Source organism: Populus euphratica, unplaced genomic scaffold (assembly GCF_000495115.2).
Source record: "Populus euphratica unplaced genomic scaffold, PopEup_1.0 scaffold43.1, whole genome shotgun sequence".
Lineage (NCBI taxonomy): Eukaryota > Viridiplantae > Streptophyta > Magnoliopsida > Malpighiales > Salicaceae > Populus > Populus euphratica.
This window is the reverse complement of record NW_011499889.1, coordinates 193116-212524: the sequence shown is the minus strand read 5'-3', so window position 1 is coordinate 212524 and position 19409 is coordinate 193116. Positions and strand designations below refer to the sequence as shown.

Below are 19409 nucleotides of genomic sequence, written 5' to 3'. Positions count from 1 at the left end.
TTATTTTTTTTGCTTGAATGAAGAGGATGGAAAGTCAATACATTTCAATAAACATTAATAAGAAATAAATCTTTAACATTTATTTACATAAAGCCACTAAATAGAGAGGAAAGATTTAGGGGTTTAAATCAACTTTGTTAAGCCATATTGGATATTTTAAAACCTGTATAAAAATTTTAGAGTTTGAGTAATTCAAGAAAATAAAAAATAATATGGGAAACTGATTATTTTGTGTATCTTTTAAGCTACTTAGATTAAATGACAAATGTGGATGGTTATGTGTTGGTTGAGATGAATAAACAATCACTTGTATAAAAAAGAAAAAGATAGACATGTGTTCCTGCATTAAAAAGTTAAAACTTTTTTCTAACTATTCACTTATTATATAAATTAAATTAATTTAGCTAAATATTTTATCTCTATCTTCTTTAATAAACTTTTATCTTTATCCCTAGCAATTAATTTCTTTATGGTATATTAAAAAATTCTATCGGAAATATCAGCAATTCCGTTGCTGTGTTGGCTGTTATTGTGCTTTGTTAAAGGAAGAAGAATTGAGGAGAGGAGACTAACTGTCGAGCTTTAATTTAATTTAATATTTTTAATAAATATTTTATCAGTAATTCTATCAATAATTTCACATGTTTTTTATGCTATGAAAATTTTTCATTACAATTTCTGTCGGAAAACAGCAACATAATATTTTCTATCAGTATTTGCGTTCCAGTTTTCTGATTTTATGGTAATGAATAGAAAAAAAAAATATTTAAATAGAAAAAAGAAAGTACAAACACTTAATAATAAATTAGATGAAAAGTTCTTGCACAGTTGGCATATGCGCCCACATGCCATATATCAATTTAATAGGCACATTGACATATATTTTTGACAAAATCTTACTAAAGCACTTGTTGAAAAACAAATCTGAGATTTCAGACATGCAAATAATAAAAATAAAACTAAAAATAATTAAATAAAAAAATTAGTAATTTCGCACATCAAATATATTACAATTTTGAAGTTTAATTCCAAGAGGATGAATTGGTGAATTTGATTTTGAATTGCATGCTGCTGTGGTTGTCAATTTAATTTAGTATATATTGTCTTTGAATATTTTTTAATTTTATTTTTTAAAATTTAATTTAATTTATTTTTAGATTAAATTTGGTCATTATTTTGATAATTGTTATTTTTTTATTGAAATTTTTTATTTATCAAATTTAATTATCATTATTTTAATTGTTACTTATTTTATTTGAAATAATTTATAAAATTTTAATTATTATTATTATTTTAATTTCATCATTTTTCAATTTTTTTATTTATTAGATTTTATCTCTATTATTTTGATTATTATTTATTTTATTTAAAATAATTTATAAAATAATTTTTTTTTTAATTTTATTCTCATTGAACCTTTTAATTTGTAAGATTTTTTCTTTCTTATTTTAATAAATTTTTAAAAAATAAAACATCAATAAACTATTTTTCAATTTATTTTCTATCATATAATTAAATACTAAAAAGTATTTTCCAACTTATTTTTTATGATATTACTAACTATCAAATAATAATTTACTTTCTAAAAATTTACTTTTAATAAAACACTTTTCAAGAAAAAAAACTAAGCAAATAAATTCTAATATCCTTTCTAATTCACGTTGTTGTTGAAAAAATTTCTTAGGGAAGACTAATTTCAAGAACTTGTGATGCACTTCTCTAAAGAAAGAACACAGTCACTAAAATATCTGGCAGAAGCTTGCGGGCTTCTACTCAACTCCAGTGAAGATCCTGCTGAGAATTAGTCGTCTACTTTTTCCAAAACTTCTTGTGTGATGCAACTTGATGACGGCAACCATTAGGAATCGGGGAAAATCTTTAAGATGAAGAGATGCCTTTTTCTTTCTGGGAAAGCGCATAAACAAAAAGCAAGAAAGACAGTGGATTATCAAGTAAGCATATCCCAGGCCAACACTTCACCAATCATCTTAAAACCACCATCCACTGAGGTTTGTTGTTCATGACCTCATGTTCCCTTGGTGTTTTATTTAACATCTGCTATGTGTGTTTCTCCTCTCCACCTTTTCCCTCTCTATCACCAATACTTATCTTTCATTTTCTCTCAAATTCTCATTCCCTTCTTCATGGCTCAAATTTCACCATCTCCCACACCTAGTCCCACAGTCAGCGCCCCTTCATGCCATGATCAATCCCAGGAACCAACTATGGATTTCAATGTAATGGTCATAGTTGCTGCAATGTTATGTGCCTTAGTTTGTGCCTTGGGCCTCAATTCCATGTTACAATGTGTATTTCAATGCACGCAACGTACGGTAACGGAAACAGCAGAATGGATATCTTCTCACAGACAGAACTCCGGTTTAAAGAGGAGAGAAATGTTAGGTTTGCCAATTTCAACTTATGCCCATCAAGGTTCACCATCATCAACTTCAGGTTGCGCTATTTGCCTAGCAGACTTCACCGACGGTGATAAAATAAGGGTCTTGCCTAAATGCAATCATGAGTTCCATGTTGATTGCATTGACAAGTGGCTACTCTCTCACTCTTCATGTCCTACTTGTCGGCATAGGCTCAAGTCCATTGATGAATCAGTGCCTTCTCTGGAGCAGATAGTCACTGTCTAACGAAGTAAAAAATTTGTTGACTGTTTATAAATATATATGTGTGTGTATGTGTGTGTGTGTGTGTGTGTGTGTGTGTGTGTGTGTGTGTGTGTGTGTGTGTGGTGTGTGTATGTATATTTCTCCTCTTAATTGGCTAGCCCTAGCCTGGTTTCTTGCATCTGTATTTCTTGTAGTATGTTAAACAGAATTGCAAGGAAACTCCTATTGTAAGAATTGTTTCTCCTCTCCATTTTTGTTAACTCTTTATTCGTGTTTGGAAGTGATGGCTGAATGGCCACCATTTTGAAATTTGTCATGGTTCTTTTGTTATAGCAGCAGCTGACATTGATTTTCCCTGTTGGGCTCCGAGTACACATAGGGCATATGCCGATATCATTTATTTAGGTTTACTTTTTTCTTAGCTCTGCATCTTCTGCTTCCGCTTCCTTATGTCAAAACACTCTCTTCGTTTGAGGGTGGATTATTTTTTGTTTTATTTTGGTTTAGTCTTTTTTGTTTCTCAGTCAATTTAAATTGCATTTATTCTTTCCTCTTATTCCACAACATTTCAATAGCTTCAGAGGGTTATTCACTAGTTTCAAGTATGAGCAAACAAGTTTTTGCATCAAATAAGCATATATAAACTTTCAATAGCTTCATAGCTTATCCTCATTGCTTCTAATTTTTAAGATAAGATATTTATGTTGCTTCATCTTCTTTTGAAATAAATTTGTGCAGGTAAAAGGGTACTCTGTGTTTCTTTCGTTAGTGGATGCCATTTTTCTTGGTGGGCATATTAAGTTAAATTTGAAGTTAATATTGATATTAAATTAAAATTAAATTCAAAGGAATGCATCTAAATTAAAATTGCGACAATTATAATGCATCAAAATATTTTATTTTACCTTTTAAAATTTATTCTTAAAATCAATATATCAAAGTAATTTAAAAACATTTTAAAAAATTAATTTTTTAAAAAAAAACAGCTGGACATACTAACAAATAAAAAAATATCCATCATTCCATTTCACATAAAAAAAATTATTTTAAAAAAAAAAAAAACCGGCTGGGCATAACAACAAATAAAAATATATCCATCATTCAATTTCACAATTTTTTTTTTAATTGAACGGAACTAGAAGAAGAGATTCAATTGAAGGGATTTCTTTTTATATTTTATCATGCCATCTACTTCTTTCTTCTCTCTCCTCTCTTTTCTTCTAAGCAATCTATCAAAAAGAATGGGTAGCTATTAATTCTCTCTCCCCTTTTCTTTTAATTGCATCGCTGCCCAAGCGTGTCAAATTTGAAACTCTTAAACTTAATGGAAAATGCAATCTCGAAGATGGATGGGAAAATTTGTTGCTGAAAATGGTATCATGAAAGCGACCTCCACCTTGCATGTGTGAAGGACTTGCAATTGCACGGATTTTCGACGTGATGACACAGAAGCCTGTAGGACAATATAAAGCAAGCAATAATGGCATAGGACAATAAGGACCAGATTGCTCTTCTTCTGTATGTCTGGTGGGGTGTTTTGTCGTTGCACGTCTAAGGAATCCATATCCACCACCTACTTTGCTCGCATTCAATTCCACTTGCTGATTTGAATGGAAGGATTATATGGATGTGGTGAAAATGCAAATCATTTGAGACATTGAGGTTACCTTACGTGTTCTTGCGGTTCCAACTTGCTGCTGGTACTACCTTTCTTGGCTTCAGTTGACGAACAGTGCAATTCACGTTGATGTTCTGAACTCATAGACCTTTCAAGAATGTAGAGCAGAGTCCTCTGTAAGAAAAAAATCATGGCTGAGATCAGAAGAAGAAGACTCATATTTATGAGAGGAGATTTAGACCCTGGCTTATAATTTTAACGAAACATGTTAGAACAATGGTGGGGCGATGATGGCTGCAGATCTGGTGATGATAATAAATGTGGTGAATGAGGTGGGAACGGCAATAAGCAGTGATGAGAATCTGAATGAGGTGCAGCAACAGTGGCTGTGGCAACAATTGCTGACAGCAGCCCTGTAGTCATCGGTGTCAACAGTCGGGCGTTTATAACATACAAAAAAGGATCATTTTGGTCTCAAACCCACGTTTTTCTCGGATGTAAAATCCTGTGAGAAGAAAAAGGGAATTAAAAATTGCAAAGATAATAAATTCACAACCTTATTTACTCACACAGAGGACCAACCTCAAATTTTAGACAGCATGAATTTTGAAAACAATATTCCTCCTCCCAAACAAGAATCGTCACATATTTCTACACAAACATCAAAACTGAAGTATCGGTTCCTATCAATAATAAATAACCAAAGAAGCTATTCAAATGTCCTAGTCACTGTATTCTTCTTCAGTGTCATCATCGTAGTAGTCCTGATCACTATCACCATCACCATAGTATCTATCATATATAAGCCCTATTAACTTCTGCTTCGTCAGTTTCTCTTGAATTTGCTCTCTGATAGTTGTTCCCTGATAGATATGCAAAGCAAAATGTGCCATAAGCATGCAAAAAGAAATCATCCATGCGCATACACTACCACCTACTTAGTTTGGGCCAGGAAACAAAGACTGACCATTTTATGACAGCGTTCTTCAAACATTTCAAGAAATCCAGCGACCAATCTATCAGCATTCTCAACCCACTCATTCCGATGCACACAGGCTGTTTTAGCAGCTACTTGTATCTGCCGCATGAGGGCAGAATTTATCAATCCAATTATAAAAAGCCATCTGCCACGTGGTAGTGATGCATATAATTGATTTCTGGTTCTCTTCTATTGAATGGAAAGTGGTGCACAACATTAATGGTAGCATCTCACAAGAATATTGATTAGCTAGGCCTACTCATCTTTAAGTAAAACCACCACTAGGATTTGTTAGAGAAGCAAACTTGAAGAGGGATGGGGGGCAGATGTGGGGTGAATGAGGCTCCAAAGGCCAAAGGATCAATTGGAGCAGCATTACACTAATAACTTGCATCATGTGTTTCCAAAAGGGATGCCAGCATAATGAATGGATGGTTCAGTATAACAGATTATGCTTACAAAACACTTTCAATACTGATCCTAACAGCAATATGCACGTGCTTAATAAAGTAGGTGGCTGCTATATGGTCTAATCTTAACCCAAATAACCAAACTGCTTCAACAATTAATTTGAACATCAGATCGCACCAGGATGGAAAGTGGGCAAAGATTAAAGTCAGACACTTCAAACCTAAAACATTAGTTCTAAATGATGCTATACTACAACATAACATGAGCAACCATTGCACATGGGTGAAGCAAGAAATCTTGTTTTGTTGAGAGCAATCAGTTAATTTCTAGCCCCCCTCTCCTTAATCTATTTGACTAAATTCATATGGTATTACTTGGCTGCAGAAGCAAGAATGTGGGAAGAAAATCAATGATCAAGCAACAAACGCTAAGGCTTCAAGGCTACACATCCTAATTCGCAACATGCTATCCAATATTTGCAACAGCATTCAATCATGCAACTTGTCCTGATAAATGGAGAAATTTATGTGTTTCAATATAGGATGCACATAAGAAAATTTCTGAAGCTTCACAAAATCAGTCTGTACAGAAGCACTTAAAACAATCCTTACAGCAGATAATTATTGCAAATCTAAATTAAGAGATGCTACAATGTAAAAAAAAAAATGATGAATTTCTTGGCTGGTGTCAAGTTCTACACTAGAGTGATGACTGCTAGATTTCATAATACTGTTTGCATGCCAGACCATTTTTTGGGTCTTTCTAAAATTAGTTTGTCCTATACTGCCTCCACTCTTCAGCACATGTGTGAAACAATATTTAGGGTTTAATCCTTGTTCTTCGCACAATTACATCTAATCTAAAACAAGGAAAGGGAAAACAAAATGGCATGGTGAATTCATGACAAGAAAAATAATATTATTTATCAATTTTGTACCTATCCCTCCAACAAAGAAGCACAAAGTCTCACATGCAACAAACTGTCAAAACACGTGCCATGCAAGGTCACTATTAAGTATTAGCAATTTTGCAAGACAATTTGCATACCTTTTCCCCGACTATCTCTTGCTGTTGCTTCACTTTCTCACGCAACTTTTTAAACCCCATGTTAACTCTTAGCCGCTTTTCCTAGTAAAAGAGGATGAGGAACGAAAAAGATCAATTCTCCAGCAAGAACACAATGGTCAGAACTCAGAAAAGAGAAAGCAAATAAAGTAAAGCAAACCTTCACATAGCTGACACCCAAATCTTTTCTTGTATATCCACGTGCCAAATTACGCATCACATACTCATTATAATCTTTAACTATCCTCATTATAACATCTGACGTGGAGATCCCATCAGTCCGCTTTGTTTCCTTAAATCTCCCAACAGATTTGACCTGTACAAACATTTTGTGGACATGCATTCTGTTGAAACTAGTCATACTTTGTTGTAATGGTGATGAGGCTATTACGTAATCATGATTTGACCTGCCATTTCTATGGATTTCATGCACATGAAAAGTCATCAAAACCACGGGAAACTATAGTAGAAATGAACAAAAAATTGGCAAAATGATTTGGTCATGAACATTTAAGAAAAGCCTTATAAAGTTGACTAAGGAAATTGATAGAAAAGGTACAGGTCAAGAAGCAACAATTTGAGTGAGAAAAAAGGCATCCTAACAGCAGCATTTTTATGATCACGGATAGATTTTGAAGGAGAAGAATGGCAAAATATATTTTTCCCATTTCCATTAGTGGAACGGTTTCAAATGTACAAGATGGTTAAATCAAGAGAAATTAAAAAATAAAAACAATGAACCAGTCTTTACCAAGGCAGGTAATGCCAACATTTGTAAAACAGATAGTCATATACAGCTCAGCAAACAATCAACCAAAAAGTTTAGACATATTTCCCTCTTATGTATGAGGAAATAATCACGAAGATGGTCCCTATGGCTGTGAGAAAATACAGGTAACACTGATGATATGATAGCAAAAGCTTCTAGGTATTAGTTCTTGCACATAAAAGATCAGCCATGGTGATGGAAGAGGAGATGAAAGCTATGAAGTAATGAAGTGAGCCAGATAGGAATGATGCACAGATAGAACCAGAATTTTATTCAGATCACCATTTATTGAAAGGCTTTATCAAGCCATGGTGAGACTATTCTTGTGATTAGCAAAGCTCCGCTATCACTAAACTTACAAATTCATAGACATCCTTTCCAGCCCCACTTGCATCAGCATAACTGCAATTTTTGGGCAAACAAAAAACAATTAACATATTAAAAAGCAAAAGGAACATAAACAAGAACAAAAAAAACTCAAGAGCACATGAATGCATGTATTATGGTACAAAATGCAAAATGAAAGCACTACCAAAATAACATGTCAAATGAGGGCAAACAAGAAAAATTAAAATAGCAAGGAACATAGGGAAGTTAAATGAACAATTTTATGTAACAGAATCAACAATGCACTTGTTGTAACTTAGATAAAATGGAAGGAATCAAAGAAGCAACCACTACAGATAGGGTCAGTAAATTAATTTGAAGTAGGTCTTGAACATGTGATGAACGTATGCACATGGGGATAAATTTAGTTTCCATGCAATTTCACAAATGGTTCAACTAAAAGTTAACATGTCATCTAATTCAGCAATGATTTTCTTCTTCAAATAGAAAGACCAAAACAATGCAAGCATGCAGTTTCCATGAATTTTTCTTCTTTTTTTTAATTGTTGGAAGACAAGCAGACAAGTCCATTTGGACTGATGAACCTTACGGAAGAGAGTCATGAGCCACATAGTCGATCCTATGTTTGTCGAGAAACTCTTGTGTGATAACCCATGGTGCATCAGGGATAACTTCATCAACCCACCTGCAAAATTTACAGTCAGTCAACGCCACATGCACTCTATTCCCAGTATAGAAATTTCACTTGTCCAAATTTGATATCTAGGATAAAAGTAGACAACTAGGTTTTGGCAGCAGACAAGTTCCCGGTACGAAACAAGTCAACAAATTAAAAATGTGAAAATAAAACTTGTGAAAAAATTAACCTGATCAATTAGCCCTGTTTTTCATTGATCACTATGAATCTGCTACCAGGAATACCAAACAGAGACAATGGGAAATTTTTTTCGCATGGCATACTATCTTGTGTGCAGTCTATTCAATTCAGTTTGTCGAAAATCATTGATGCCAGCAATGAGAGATTCACATCTGAAGTACGAAGGCAATCTATATCCATGAAAAGTGATATCTAGGACGCCACGAAAAGAACATAAATAGCAGTTTAAATCACTTGGGAACATTTTGTTACCCTTTTTCTTTCTTTCTTTTTTCAAACCAGAGAAATGGAGATTCAAAAATTGAAAGCATAACCTACCTGCAATGGCGAAGAGACTCGTAGCGTTCTTGATCAGTCATCACAGTTTTACCCTTGTATTTGTGAGTTACTTCATCATTGCAGCATCCAACCACCAAATACGTGTTTGGGAATCTATCAAATTAATTAATACTACTATTTGTAACCGAATTTTGAAAAAAAAAACAATAATTGAATTAAAACAGAAGACAGGGAGTGTGAGAGTGATAATAATTAAATAATTAAGATACAGTTTCTTGGCTTGCTCAAGAGAACGGGCATGGCCAAAGTGGAAGAGATCGTAGATGCCGTCTGCATATACTCGTACTGGCCTCTCCTCCTCCTCCCCCTCCTCCTTCGCTGCCTCTACTAGCCTCGAGCTCTTCTTCGCGTTATCTTCCTCCATTTATCTATTTATTTATTTTTGTTTTGTTTTATGGAGTGATTCTCTCTTCAACTAAAGAAAGAATGAAAACTTTATTTAGCGTTGCTGAGAACAGTTTTTTTTTTCCGGTTTGGTTACTTTTTTTTAATAAAAATCGAACCGAACCGAAAATGATCATAAAGAGGACACAAAAGAGAATAGGTCTTCTCCAATTATAATTTTTCCCTGAAAAACAAAAACCGGGACCCGAAGTCTAGAACACTTGAGGAAATTATCTGTTAATTTTACCATCAATTCTCCCATTGCCCTTTTTTTCATATGTAATTTGCTGATAATATAGTGTTTTTCTTTTCACGTTTCAATTCGAAAATCTTCTTCTTCTCGTGGATGCTTATTGTTTTTTCTATTTCATCCTATTCTATGAGCAACTGGGTCAAGCAAATTATAGCGATGGTAATTTCTTTTTTTATGCAATTCAGACGGGTCAATTCATCTTTTTAGTTTATTTTTTAAATCCAACTTAGCCTAGATTCTGGTCAATTAGGTTGGTCAGGTTGGTCCCAATTCTTATATCGATGATATTTTCAATTTTTTTAGATTTATAAAAATAATATTTTTTTATTTTTATTTAAAAATATTTTTTTTTATCAAACTTTAAAAATATTAGACATGCTTTTTATTTTAATGTCATGAGTAGCCCTTGTTTTTCCTTTGATGTTAATATAGGGTTTTTTTTTTTATTTAAATTCAATACTTTACTCTTACTTTTAATTTTATCATGTTAAGTTAATTAAGAATTAAATATTATAATTTTTTTTGTTATGTATTTGTAAGTTTTTTAAAATCTCAAACAGATATCTTGATATTTAATTCGTTCTTAATTTTATAGGTGTTTATTTTTTTTTATCATAGAACTAAATAAAAAAAATCATTGAATCCAATTGAGTTCATGACCTTAATCTATATTTATCTTTTAATTTTTATAATTTCATCTTTAGTTAACATTAATGTCTTGTTTTTTCATTGATTGAAAGTAAAACATTCTTCATTTATTTAATTATATGCATGCATAAAGTTTTTAAATTTACACTTATAATTTTTTTCTGTAAAACAAAAATTTATACTTATAATTTTTTTCTGTAAAACAAGTGTGTCAGAAAAACATAAATATTCAAATTTTTTTTTTGGAAAAGCAAATATCTGATCTTTGGAGGAGCGCATATAAAATAACTAGTAAGAGATTTAAAAAGATGTTGGAAAAATATTATATCAATCCATAATTAAAAAGATAATTTCAACCTTCACAAAACAATTCACATAACTGGCTATCGAGGGGTATTATAACCTTTTCATAAAGGTTTCTTATTAAAATTGATGCCTAGAGTCATTTTGTATTTTAATTTTTTTAAGAATAATTAAATGACTTAAATGCTCTTAGAAGCGGAATTTTATTTAGCTTATATTCAGGAATATTTAAGCATTTTTCACTTTTTTTTTGTTTTTGTTATTAGGGTAATTTTGTAATGTAAAAATATAGATATCATTAAAAAATTTATTGACATGTATAAGGCTATCTAATAACCAAATGTTACCTTTCATAGCAGCGTTAAAATCGTCTTAGCATCCCCTCTACAATGAAATGATGAGTGTGGCCAAAGAGCGGTTGGTTTGCTATTGACGACCTTTCCTTTCCTTTTCTTTTTTCTTTTCTTTCTCCTTCTCAAGCTTGGCACCTGCCCTTTGAAATTTTAAAATAGCCTTTCAATTTGTTATTCCTTTATATTTGGTCATTGTTCTTTTGATTAATATTATTTTTATTTCAAATAATTTATAATTTTTTTTTTAAATTTCATCCCTTGTCAATTCCTATCAAATTCAACCCTCATTTTTTTATTGTTATTTCTTTTTTTTTTGTGATTTTTTATTTTATTATTTAACATTAAGTTGATTGATAATTAAGATTCTTAATTGAGTCAAGATTTAAGATTTCACGAGTTATGAGTTTTAGAGATTAATCCAAGTTTAGAAGATTTGTCCGTATTTGCTTGATTTTTTTTAAACTCGTGTTTTTTTATTTCATCATTCAATATCTATTTAATTGAAGATTGGACTTTATTAATTTTATTTATTTTTGCTTCCTATAGGATTTTTCATTTATTTTAAGAATGACTTGGGTAATCCCATGAGTTTTTATTTTTTGTTATTAGCTTTTTTAAAATATATAGTTTTTTAAATTTAATAAATTATAAACATGAGATATTTATTTCATGATATTTTGTTAACTCATATTTTTTTTAATTTCATCATTCAATATTTATTTAATTAAAAATTAAATTTCATTAATTTTTTTTTGCTTTCTTTATCATTTTCTATTAATTTAAAATAATTTAGGTTACCTTGGTTTTTTTAATTGTTCTTTATTAAATTTAGTTTTTTGCAAAGATATTTTATTTTTTAAAATTAAAATAAATCAATTAATTAAACATAATATGAATATTATTTTGTTTGGTTTTATAAAATATTTAATGCAAAAAATATTTTGGATGCAAGCAAGGCAGTGGTGTATTAATTAAATAAAAAAAATATTTTATAAAATATTCTAGGTGCAATCATCATCTATAACAACTCCTTTCTGTTCTCTGCAGAATATATCATAATTCTTTCAGAGCATTCAAGGGTCCATGCATGAAATTCTCATGCATACTGTCAAACAATCACACAACCTGCTTTACTTGACTGATGCAAAAGACAACTACAAAACCATCACTGGTGGTGGTAAGAAGTAGAAATATTTTTTAATTGTTTATATAATAATTATTAGAAATTTATATGATAATTAATTTTATAATTTATAAAATTAATCGTGATAGGTGCAAGTTGGTCCGGACATCCACAAAACAAAAACATTTACTAAAACATCACATCATTATACCTGAGCACGGAAAATTTGATCTGAATAAATCAGCGACCAAATTCCACAATATATTACATTACTGATTGTTCTGTGCACCGTGGTCCTTGAGCCCATGACTTGTCCGATTCCAGGCAATGCAGCATTGCTTCTGTTTAGCACAGTTCTATAGACGAATATTACGCACGCCAGTGTCGATAATTTACAATGATAAAGTGATGTAATGTGGTTTGAAGCCAATCTAGCTGATCAAACCCATGCCACTTTCACCGCTATGGTGCTTGGGTACGATATGATATGTTTTCGGCCGCAGAGATAGCACTAGGCAATTCTACTTGAATGAAGTGCTCCATTTTGTCTCACTCCTTCGTTTACAAAATCTCTGGTTATTTTACGCAATGTATCAAAGAGAACTTAATCAGTACCAGCAATCTGCAACCTCATCTTGTGTGTCCTGCACCTGCTGCTTCTTTGGAGGTCCACATGTTTTCATGCATCCTCTAAACCGGTCTTTCCCAGGTTTGGCAAGATCAACAAAAATTAACCTGCCATCAAGAGTCTGATGATAAAAGGTCAAAACAACATGAGTTTTCCAACTTCAAAGTTCCTGAAAAGACAGTGTAATGTGATGGTTCCAAACCTTACGGTCCATATTTTCCAGGGCAAGGATGGCATCATCCTGAGAAGTGTATTGAATAAATGCATATGGTTTGGACCTTTTAATGGTTTCATCCTTCACAAGCTTCACTGTCATAGATTGAAAATAAAAGGTTATGTAAAAGGTTACAAGCCTTGAAGCCTGTGTTGGAATTGCAATGGGAATCTTTTAATATTATAAAACTTCAAATTTAAGCCTTTTTTTTTTTAACAATGAGGAAAGACGTATTTACCTTCAGCTATTTCACCAAAATTTGAAAATTCCTTTTGCAAAGTAGCTTCACTGATATAATGTCCTATATCTGCAAGTCAAAACTCATAACCAGTACTTCAAAGGAGATTAAAAAAAATTAAAACATCCCTATAAGATTATGAGAAGTTTGACCATCAATGAAGGTGCAAAAAAACAAGCACACTCACACACAAGAAAATTGTTTGCAATGATATTCTTATTTCTTGGCTAGACGCATAGAAATCCTTGTCCAAATAGTCCACTATCCTTATTATGAAACTCATGATACTATGCACAACTCTACAGTATAAAATGTTCTCTTATTGGCGTGTCAATTGTCTTTGTGGACCTTTGATATTCTTTCAAATACCAAAATTAAAGAAAACACACGAGTTCCACTAGAAAGAAAGAGCTTGGACTGTAGAAATAGTTTCTCTTCTCCATATTACTTCAAAAGGTGCATGGATTAATTGTATTTGGAGCAGCATTATATATTGACCAAGGAATTGAGACATGAAGAAAAGCCATCCCAGTTGATTTATACCATGACACTTAACTCTCGCCTAAGAATAGAAGTTTTGAGGCTGGACACCTTGAGACTCCCATGTGTGAGGTTAACTGAGCATTTGCAAACCTTTGCAACAAGTTAAAGATAAACAAGGGCAGAACTTGGATGAATTTCTTAAAGAGTTCTTGGTTATGATATAAGTACGGAATTAAAAAGGGACAATATTGGTAGTTTTATGAAACAAGCTATTGTAAGTTTGAAAAAGTATTCTACATGCTGCCCCTGAAGACAAATGCTAGAGGAGAGAATTGTGAGCCCAACAACAAGGTGACTACCTCAGCAGATGGCAAAGTCACCAACATTTAGATTGTCCTTCTAATTCCTATCCTTGTTTTGAATTTGAATTGCCAGAGTCAACTAAGGATGACCAATAAAAATTCAAACCCCATGTTGTGAGCATTCTAACCGCTTGATTAGACTTGCAAAAAATAGATGAAACAAATTTGAAACTGAACACTGAAGACGTAAGATTCCATTAGAATTTTTTTTTTCTTCTTTGAACAAAGTTAAAATTTTTTATGCAGATGAACACCACTTCTAGAAGTAAAACCTGATTGCCAGAAACATCTCTTCTCCCTATAGAAGCCACAATGATGGTTATAAGGAAAAGAAAAGGAGCTATTGTTGATGGTGCATCTTCGGACTCAATGTTTGACAATTAGTTTTCCAACATTTTCAGGAATAAAGGAAATGCAAATTCTAGAAAACCTTTAATAAAGATGTGCATTGGCATCAAGATTTTCTTTGTACCATCGTAATAACCAAATCTGTGCTGACTAGGACTGGGTTTCATGGATAGCATTCATCCTTACAGAACTATGACATATTGAGTCCATGATTTTGTGATCAGAAACTCAGTGCGATTTAAGCTCACTTATTTGAGCCAATAATATCTTTAACCTCAGTTAATTGCACATATTACATGAATAACATTCAAGCAATAGCCCATAGGACTACCTTAGTTCAGTCAGCCCTTAAGCATGCCAAATATGAACATGTTTCAGTCTTACGCAGGGAATGGAAGCACTTGATGCAAACCAATCTGTTTCAGAAGCAATGCTGAAAAATCATTCCAAAGTCACTGCCAAGACTCATGGTTCTTTATAATTACCCAAAACCCTCTTCTGCAACCAGTAAAGGACCTGGTCCTGAAAAAATAAGACGGTGGTTTTCACTGATACTTCGACCTTTTTTTTTCATGAATAGCATGGGCAGGTTCTATGATAATGCAAGCCCTATTATTCTCCATGATACTCATTCTTTCAAGCATAACAGACTCAAACTTGTATCTTTTACAAACTCCATTAGTTATCATTTTCATGAATAGCATGGGCAGGTTCTATGACCATGCAAGCCCTATTCTCCATGATACTCATTTTACCCAGCATAACAATCTCAAACTTATATCTTTCACAAACTCCATTAGCCATCATTTTCCTCGGGAAATTTTTTTGAAAAATTCTGGTACTTCTTTCCATCATAAGTAAAGCAAGTGCAACGAATTCCATCATTTACCTAGACAAGCACATTGGCCTGCAAAATGATTCAACTTCCTGCATTAGCAGTAAAGCTAGCACCTTGGAATATTTTATTCTTTCACCTCCACAGACCAAACATTACCAAGGCGTGGATATTCCTAGGATTATTTCCTGTAAAGATCAATGTAAGCATTCACAAGCTTCCCCTTTAAAGCTAGCAAAACAACTAAAGCTCACGCAATTGAAGCCTAAGCAACATAGGGATCAAACTACCCAACAACTTTTTGTTCAGCATGTATACTTGGATTGTATAAACTAAATGGTCCAAGCCTCAAATAACTTCAATACTATTCAGAAGTCGTCTTCCCACCGTTAATCATGCAAAAATATAGTATTTGGCCTCATCTCATCGCCTGAGCAGTTAGCACCTCTGTCTCCTTCGGGAAACCTTCTATTCTGTTTGAAAGCAAACTTGAGAAATCTAACTTTTTGCTCAAAATAACCAAACAAAGTGCCTTCATTGGACCAATCAGACCCTGGAACTATTCTCAAGATCACCTAATTGCAACTAAAATAAAGTACTGGATGATAATTTATTGATGGTGCTCAAAAGCAAAACAAAGAATTTGATTTCTTTATTCGGCTTCCGCAAGAAAAGTTTATTCAATTATCTATTTTAACATATATATTTTTTTCACGACAATAAACAAGAAACTACAAAAGAAAAGTAATCCAAAGACCCCCACAAATTAACAGTCAAAGAAGTGACTTACTTGTAACCATAATTCTGCTTGCAAGAGGAAAACTAGGGTTGGAAATTGATGCCCTGAGGTTCAAAGTCTTTGGGTTCTTGAAATTTCTTTGAGATACTGCGTTTGCCAACGAGGGTATGGGGATAGAGACGGTTGAAAGCGGTCTTGTTTGAGACATCATCAACATTACCTCCATGTCTTTTCTCTTTTCCAATTCCTTACTTGCCTTCCTTACTTGCCTCAGTCGTAATTCGAATCCCAATTAGTTGCTCTATGCTGCTGCTGCTGCTTAGAACTTCCGGTTGCCCGACTCAACGACCTAAGAGCATCTCTGAGAAACTGTGTAGAAGAGCCAAATGGTAATATAATCTTTTTTATATCTGTACTTTAAAAAAATCTTTTTAGAAAAGCTATTTGTATTTTAATATATTTAATATTAATATAACTATTTATTTATTAATAGTAATTAATTAATACAATTTCATTTAAAATATTTTTTTCATAAAAATATATTAAACAAATTTTTAATTCTTTTGACTGATATATAAGAATAGCTCTTCAACTTTTAAATGCTATTTTTGACTCTCTAATATAAATCTCTCATTTGGAGCTATAAAAATAAAGGATGAAAGCTAAAATATTGTCCTTTTTTTTTAGCTCTTCCCTTAAAAATACTCTAAAAAGAAATATATGTTATTGGTTTGCTTTATTATTACTCTTATATACTATTATTATTACTATTATTTATTATTATAATCATCATTATTAAATAAATTAAAATATATTATTTTATTGCCTTTAAGAAAAAGTTTTTGCCATTTTATCCTTGAAGTTTGCATTTCTTTCTATTAGCTCTGGTTATGTGTATTTCTTTTTAATTATATTTTTTAAAAATTATATTTATTTTTTTATTCTCTTAGTTTTTTAGAGTGTCGTTAAATATTTTGATTTTGATGTCTATAAATTTGATTAGCATGCCATTCAATCTTTTACATTAACAATCATTAAAATCTTTTCCATGTGAAATTAGCATGCCATTCAATCTTTAAACAATTTTCAACACGTCGAGCACGCATAAATATGAAATCTAAAGAGAATGAAAAAGGATGGAAAAAAGCTGTTAATTGTAAACATGGAAAAAAGATTATTAATTGTTGTCAATGTCCATTTTAGTTCATGCTCTTTGAATTTTTTTAATCAATAAAACCTTTTCCATGTGAAATTGTCATGCCATTCAATCCTAAAACAATTTTTGGTATCTACATTTAAAGAGAATGAAAAATATGCAATTTAAAGAGAATGAAAAAACCTAGAACAACAATGAAAGAATTTTTAAAAACACATACAAATATGTAATTTAATTTATAAACAATTTTCGACACCTCAGATATATGTAAAATATATAATTTAAAGAAAATGAAAAAATCTAAGATAACAATAAAGAAATCTTGATAATTAAATTGAAAAAAATTATAATAAAATAACAAAATTAAAAAAAAAAACCAAGCGAAAATGAAATTTGCATATATGAATAGTTTTATATAAGAGGAAGAACAAGGAAGCTACCATGAAATGCCATCCTCTTTTAATTTCTTAGTCAATTTTAACGCTTGCAAGTCGTATATCTATATTTTAGCATTCCATGAATTAAAAATAAAATAAAATTCGATGGAACGGTTATATTATTACAATAATTTTGCTTCATTCATGTATGCTTCCATCATTAATTTTTTAGATTCAAATCTTGGGGTTAGGGATGTGTTTTGAAAATCTTCAAGAATCGGTATAGAACACTTGAAAAACTGGAAGGGCCACATAACACTTGACCGAAATTTTGAACTTCTGCTTAAAGGATTCGAACTCGAGAACTCCCCTCAGCCGCTCAGCATATGCTTGCAAAACCCCCCTCTCCCCCCTCTCTCTCTCTCCCTGCACTTCACTAATCACTAGGGTTTTAAAACCTCTCACTCTCAGGTACTCTCCCTTCCTCTCTGGATCTACTTTACTTAATTGCAGCAAAATCTGATTGAACAATGATCATACTTCGTCTAATTAGGTGGTCTCTCCTAACATACAACTTTCTGTTCGTGAAATCCTACATAAATCTCTGCCTGAACAAATTATGTGGGGTTATTGGGGAATTGATAAATTGATAAATTGATAAATTTCATTTTTTTCTTCTGCAATAAAAGCTATTGCATGCTGTGTGACTGTTAAAGCTTTAGTATTTGCGTCTCCAGTCTTAAATTTCAGCTATTGTTCTTTGTGCTGCGGGGATTATTTATCTATTACTGTTTATAATTATGTTTTTGGTGGGGATTTCAGGCCATATAGTTTGTCAAGCAGAAGCTGAAAAAAATGGGTTCTTTGTAGATTTTTGTTTGCCAATTAAAGTGGAGAAGGTAGGAGTTTAAAACTTTCCAAATGAGCTTGATTTCAAGATTAAGGCATTGTTTACCCAATGGGTTTTCTACAAAACCCACGATCCCTCCTTTAATGCCATTGAATTTCAATGCTGTGCTATCTCGGGGTTTTGCTGAAGCTGCTAGGAAAGTCGAGGAGGAAGAGGAAGAAGAGGTGGAAATTGATCAGAGGAGGCTCCCAACTGATTATGATCCGGCTACTTTTGATCCTACAGAGCATCGGAGTCCTCCAACAGAGCGTGTTTTCAAGCTTGTTGATGAGATTGCAGGGCTTACGTTGATGGAAATTTCTGAACTGGGAACCATTATAATGAAAAGGATGAAAATGACAGAACCACCAACTATTGGCGTTTTGAAGGGTGGTGCTGCTGGATTAGCTGGAATGGCAATGAAGGCACCAGCTGCTGCTGCTGCTAAAGAAGAGAAGAAAGCTGAGAAGACTGTTTTTGAATTGAAATTGGAGTCCTTTGAAGCAGCTTCAAAGATTAAGGTAATTAAGGAGGTTAGGAGTTTTACTGATTTGGGCCTTAAGGAAGCGAAGGACTTGGTGGAGAAGACACCATCAGTGTTGAAAAAAGGAGTATCAAAGGAAGAAGGTGAGCAAATAATTGAGAAGATGAAAGCTATTGGGGCCAAAGTCGTGCTGGAATGAATAGAAGCCATGCGATTACCTTCAGGAATTTTCTAAATCCAGTTACTATTTACTTCAGAAACTTCCATTTCTCATGTTTACCGAATTTCAATTGAGGATTTGTTGGCCCTCACTCTCTTACAGAGTCCATCCACGAGCGCTTGAAGTTTGACATTTTTATATACAATGTTGGATAGGCGTGTGACTCAATAGGTTTTTTTGTTTTATTTTTTTTAATGGAGGATAATCTTAACTGTGTGGCTTCAAATGTTCTTTTATTCCATTTTCTTCCTCTACTGTTACATAATTTTGAATAAAAGAAACCTAAATTGGGCCAGAATTATTTCTTATCGATAAATGAAAATAAATCAGGCTAGAATGTTG

General features: G+C 32.4%; 4 protein-coding genes across 10 annotated transcripts; 2 read left to right on the top strand and 2 right to left on the bottom strand.

Moving 5' to 3' along the window:
* Positions 1-1641: 1641 nt before the first annotated feature.
* LOC105130853 (RING-H2 finger protein ATL74-like) lies at positions 1642-2699 on the top strand. The gene has a single exon (XM_011033546.1). It carries the CDS (start codon positions 2061-2063, stop codon positions 2643-2645), a length of 585 nt encoding a protein of 194 aa, XP_011031848.1. The 5' UTR covers positions 1642-2060; the 3' UTR covers positions 2646-2699.
* A 1073-nt stretch (positions 2700-3772) lies between these two features.
* Positions 3773-9483, bottom strand: LOC105130854 (choline-phosphate cytidylyltransferase 1-like). Of its 7 annotated transcripts, none has more exons than XM_011033547.1 (9): positions 9240-9483; positions 9010-9123; positions 8404-8499; positions 7826-7868; positions 6858-7013; positions 6680-6760; positions 5210-5320; positions 4297-4416; positions 3773-4225 (listed from the first exon to the last, which is right to left on the bottom strand). In XM_011033547.1, the coding sequence occupies exons 1-9, from the start codon at positions 9392-9394 to the stop codon at positions 3857-3859; spliced, it is 1245 nt and encodes a 414-aa protein (XP_011031849.1). In that variant the 5' UTR covers positions 9395-9483; the 3' UTR covers positions 3773-3856. The 7 variants fall into 7 exon arrangements, with proteins under 7 accessions (XP_011031849.1, XP_011031850.1, XP_011031852.1 ...); XM_011033549.1 differs by having other exon boundaries at positions 3874-4077; XM_011033551.1 differs by having other exon boundaries at positions 3921-4077; positions 4292-4416.
* A 2796-nt stretch (positions 9484-12279) lies between these two features.
* On the bottom strand, positions 12280-16347 carry LOC105130856 (RNA-binding (RRM/RBD/RNP motifs) family protein). The gene is made up of 4 exons (XM_011033555.1): positions 15993-16347; positions 13175-13243; positions 12925-13031; positions 12280-12843 (listed from the first exon to the last, which is right to left on the bottom strand). Exons 1-4 carry the CDS (start codon positions 16165-16167, stop codon positions 12703-12705), a joined length of 492 nt encoding a protein of 163 aa, XP_011031857.1. The 5' UTR covers positions 16168-16347; the 3' UTR covers positions 12280-12702.
* Positions 16348-17819: 1472 nt separating this feature from the next.
* LOC105130852 (54S ribosomal protein L12, mitochondrial) lies at positions 17820-19409 on the top strand. Its single transcript, XM_011033545.1, has 2 exons — positions 17820-17945; positions 18297-19409. Exon 2 carries the CDS (start codon positions 18396-18398, stop codon positions 19044-19046), a length of 651 nt encoding a protein of 216 aa, XP_011031847.1. The 5' UTR covers positions 17820-17945; positions 18297-18395; the 3' UTR covers positions 19047-19409.

Coding starts and splice junctions, on each gene's coding strand:
- LOC105130854 (XM_011033547.1), bottom strand. CDS start 9,394: ATGGAGGAAGATAACGCGAAGAAGAGCTCGAGGCTAGTAGAGGCAGCG. Junction 9,124..9,239: donor CTTGAGCAAGCCAAGAAACT/GTATCTTAATTA, acceptor TTAATTTGATAG/ATTCCCAAACACGTATTTGG. Junction 4,226..4,296: donor AGTTGGAACCGCAAGAACAC/GTAAGGTAACCT, acceptor CATTCAAATCAG/CAAGTGGAATTGAATGCGAG.
- LOC105130856 (XM_011033555.1), bottom strand. CDS start 16,167: ATGGAGGTAATGTTGATGATGTCTCAAACAAGACCGCTTTCAACCGTC. Junction 13,244..15,992: donor AAGCAGAATTATGGTTACAA/GTAAGTCACTTC, acceptor TTTGACTTGCAG/ATATAGGACATTATATCAGT. Junction 13,032..13,174: donor TTTTGGTGAAATAGCTGAAG/GTAAATACGTCT, acceptor AATCTATGACAG/TGAAGCTTGTGAAGGATGAA.
- LOC105130853 (XM_011033546.1), top strand. CDS start 2,061: ATGTGTGTTTCTCCTCTCCACCTTTTCCCTCTCTATCACCAATACTTA.
- LOC105130852 (XM_011033545.1), top strand. CDS start 18,396: ATGAGCTTGATTTCAAGATTAAGGCATTGTTTACCCAATGGGTTTTCT.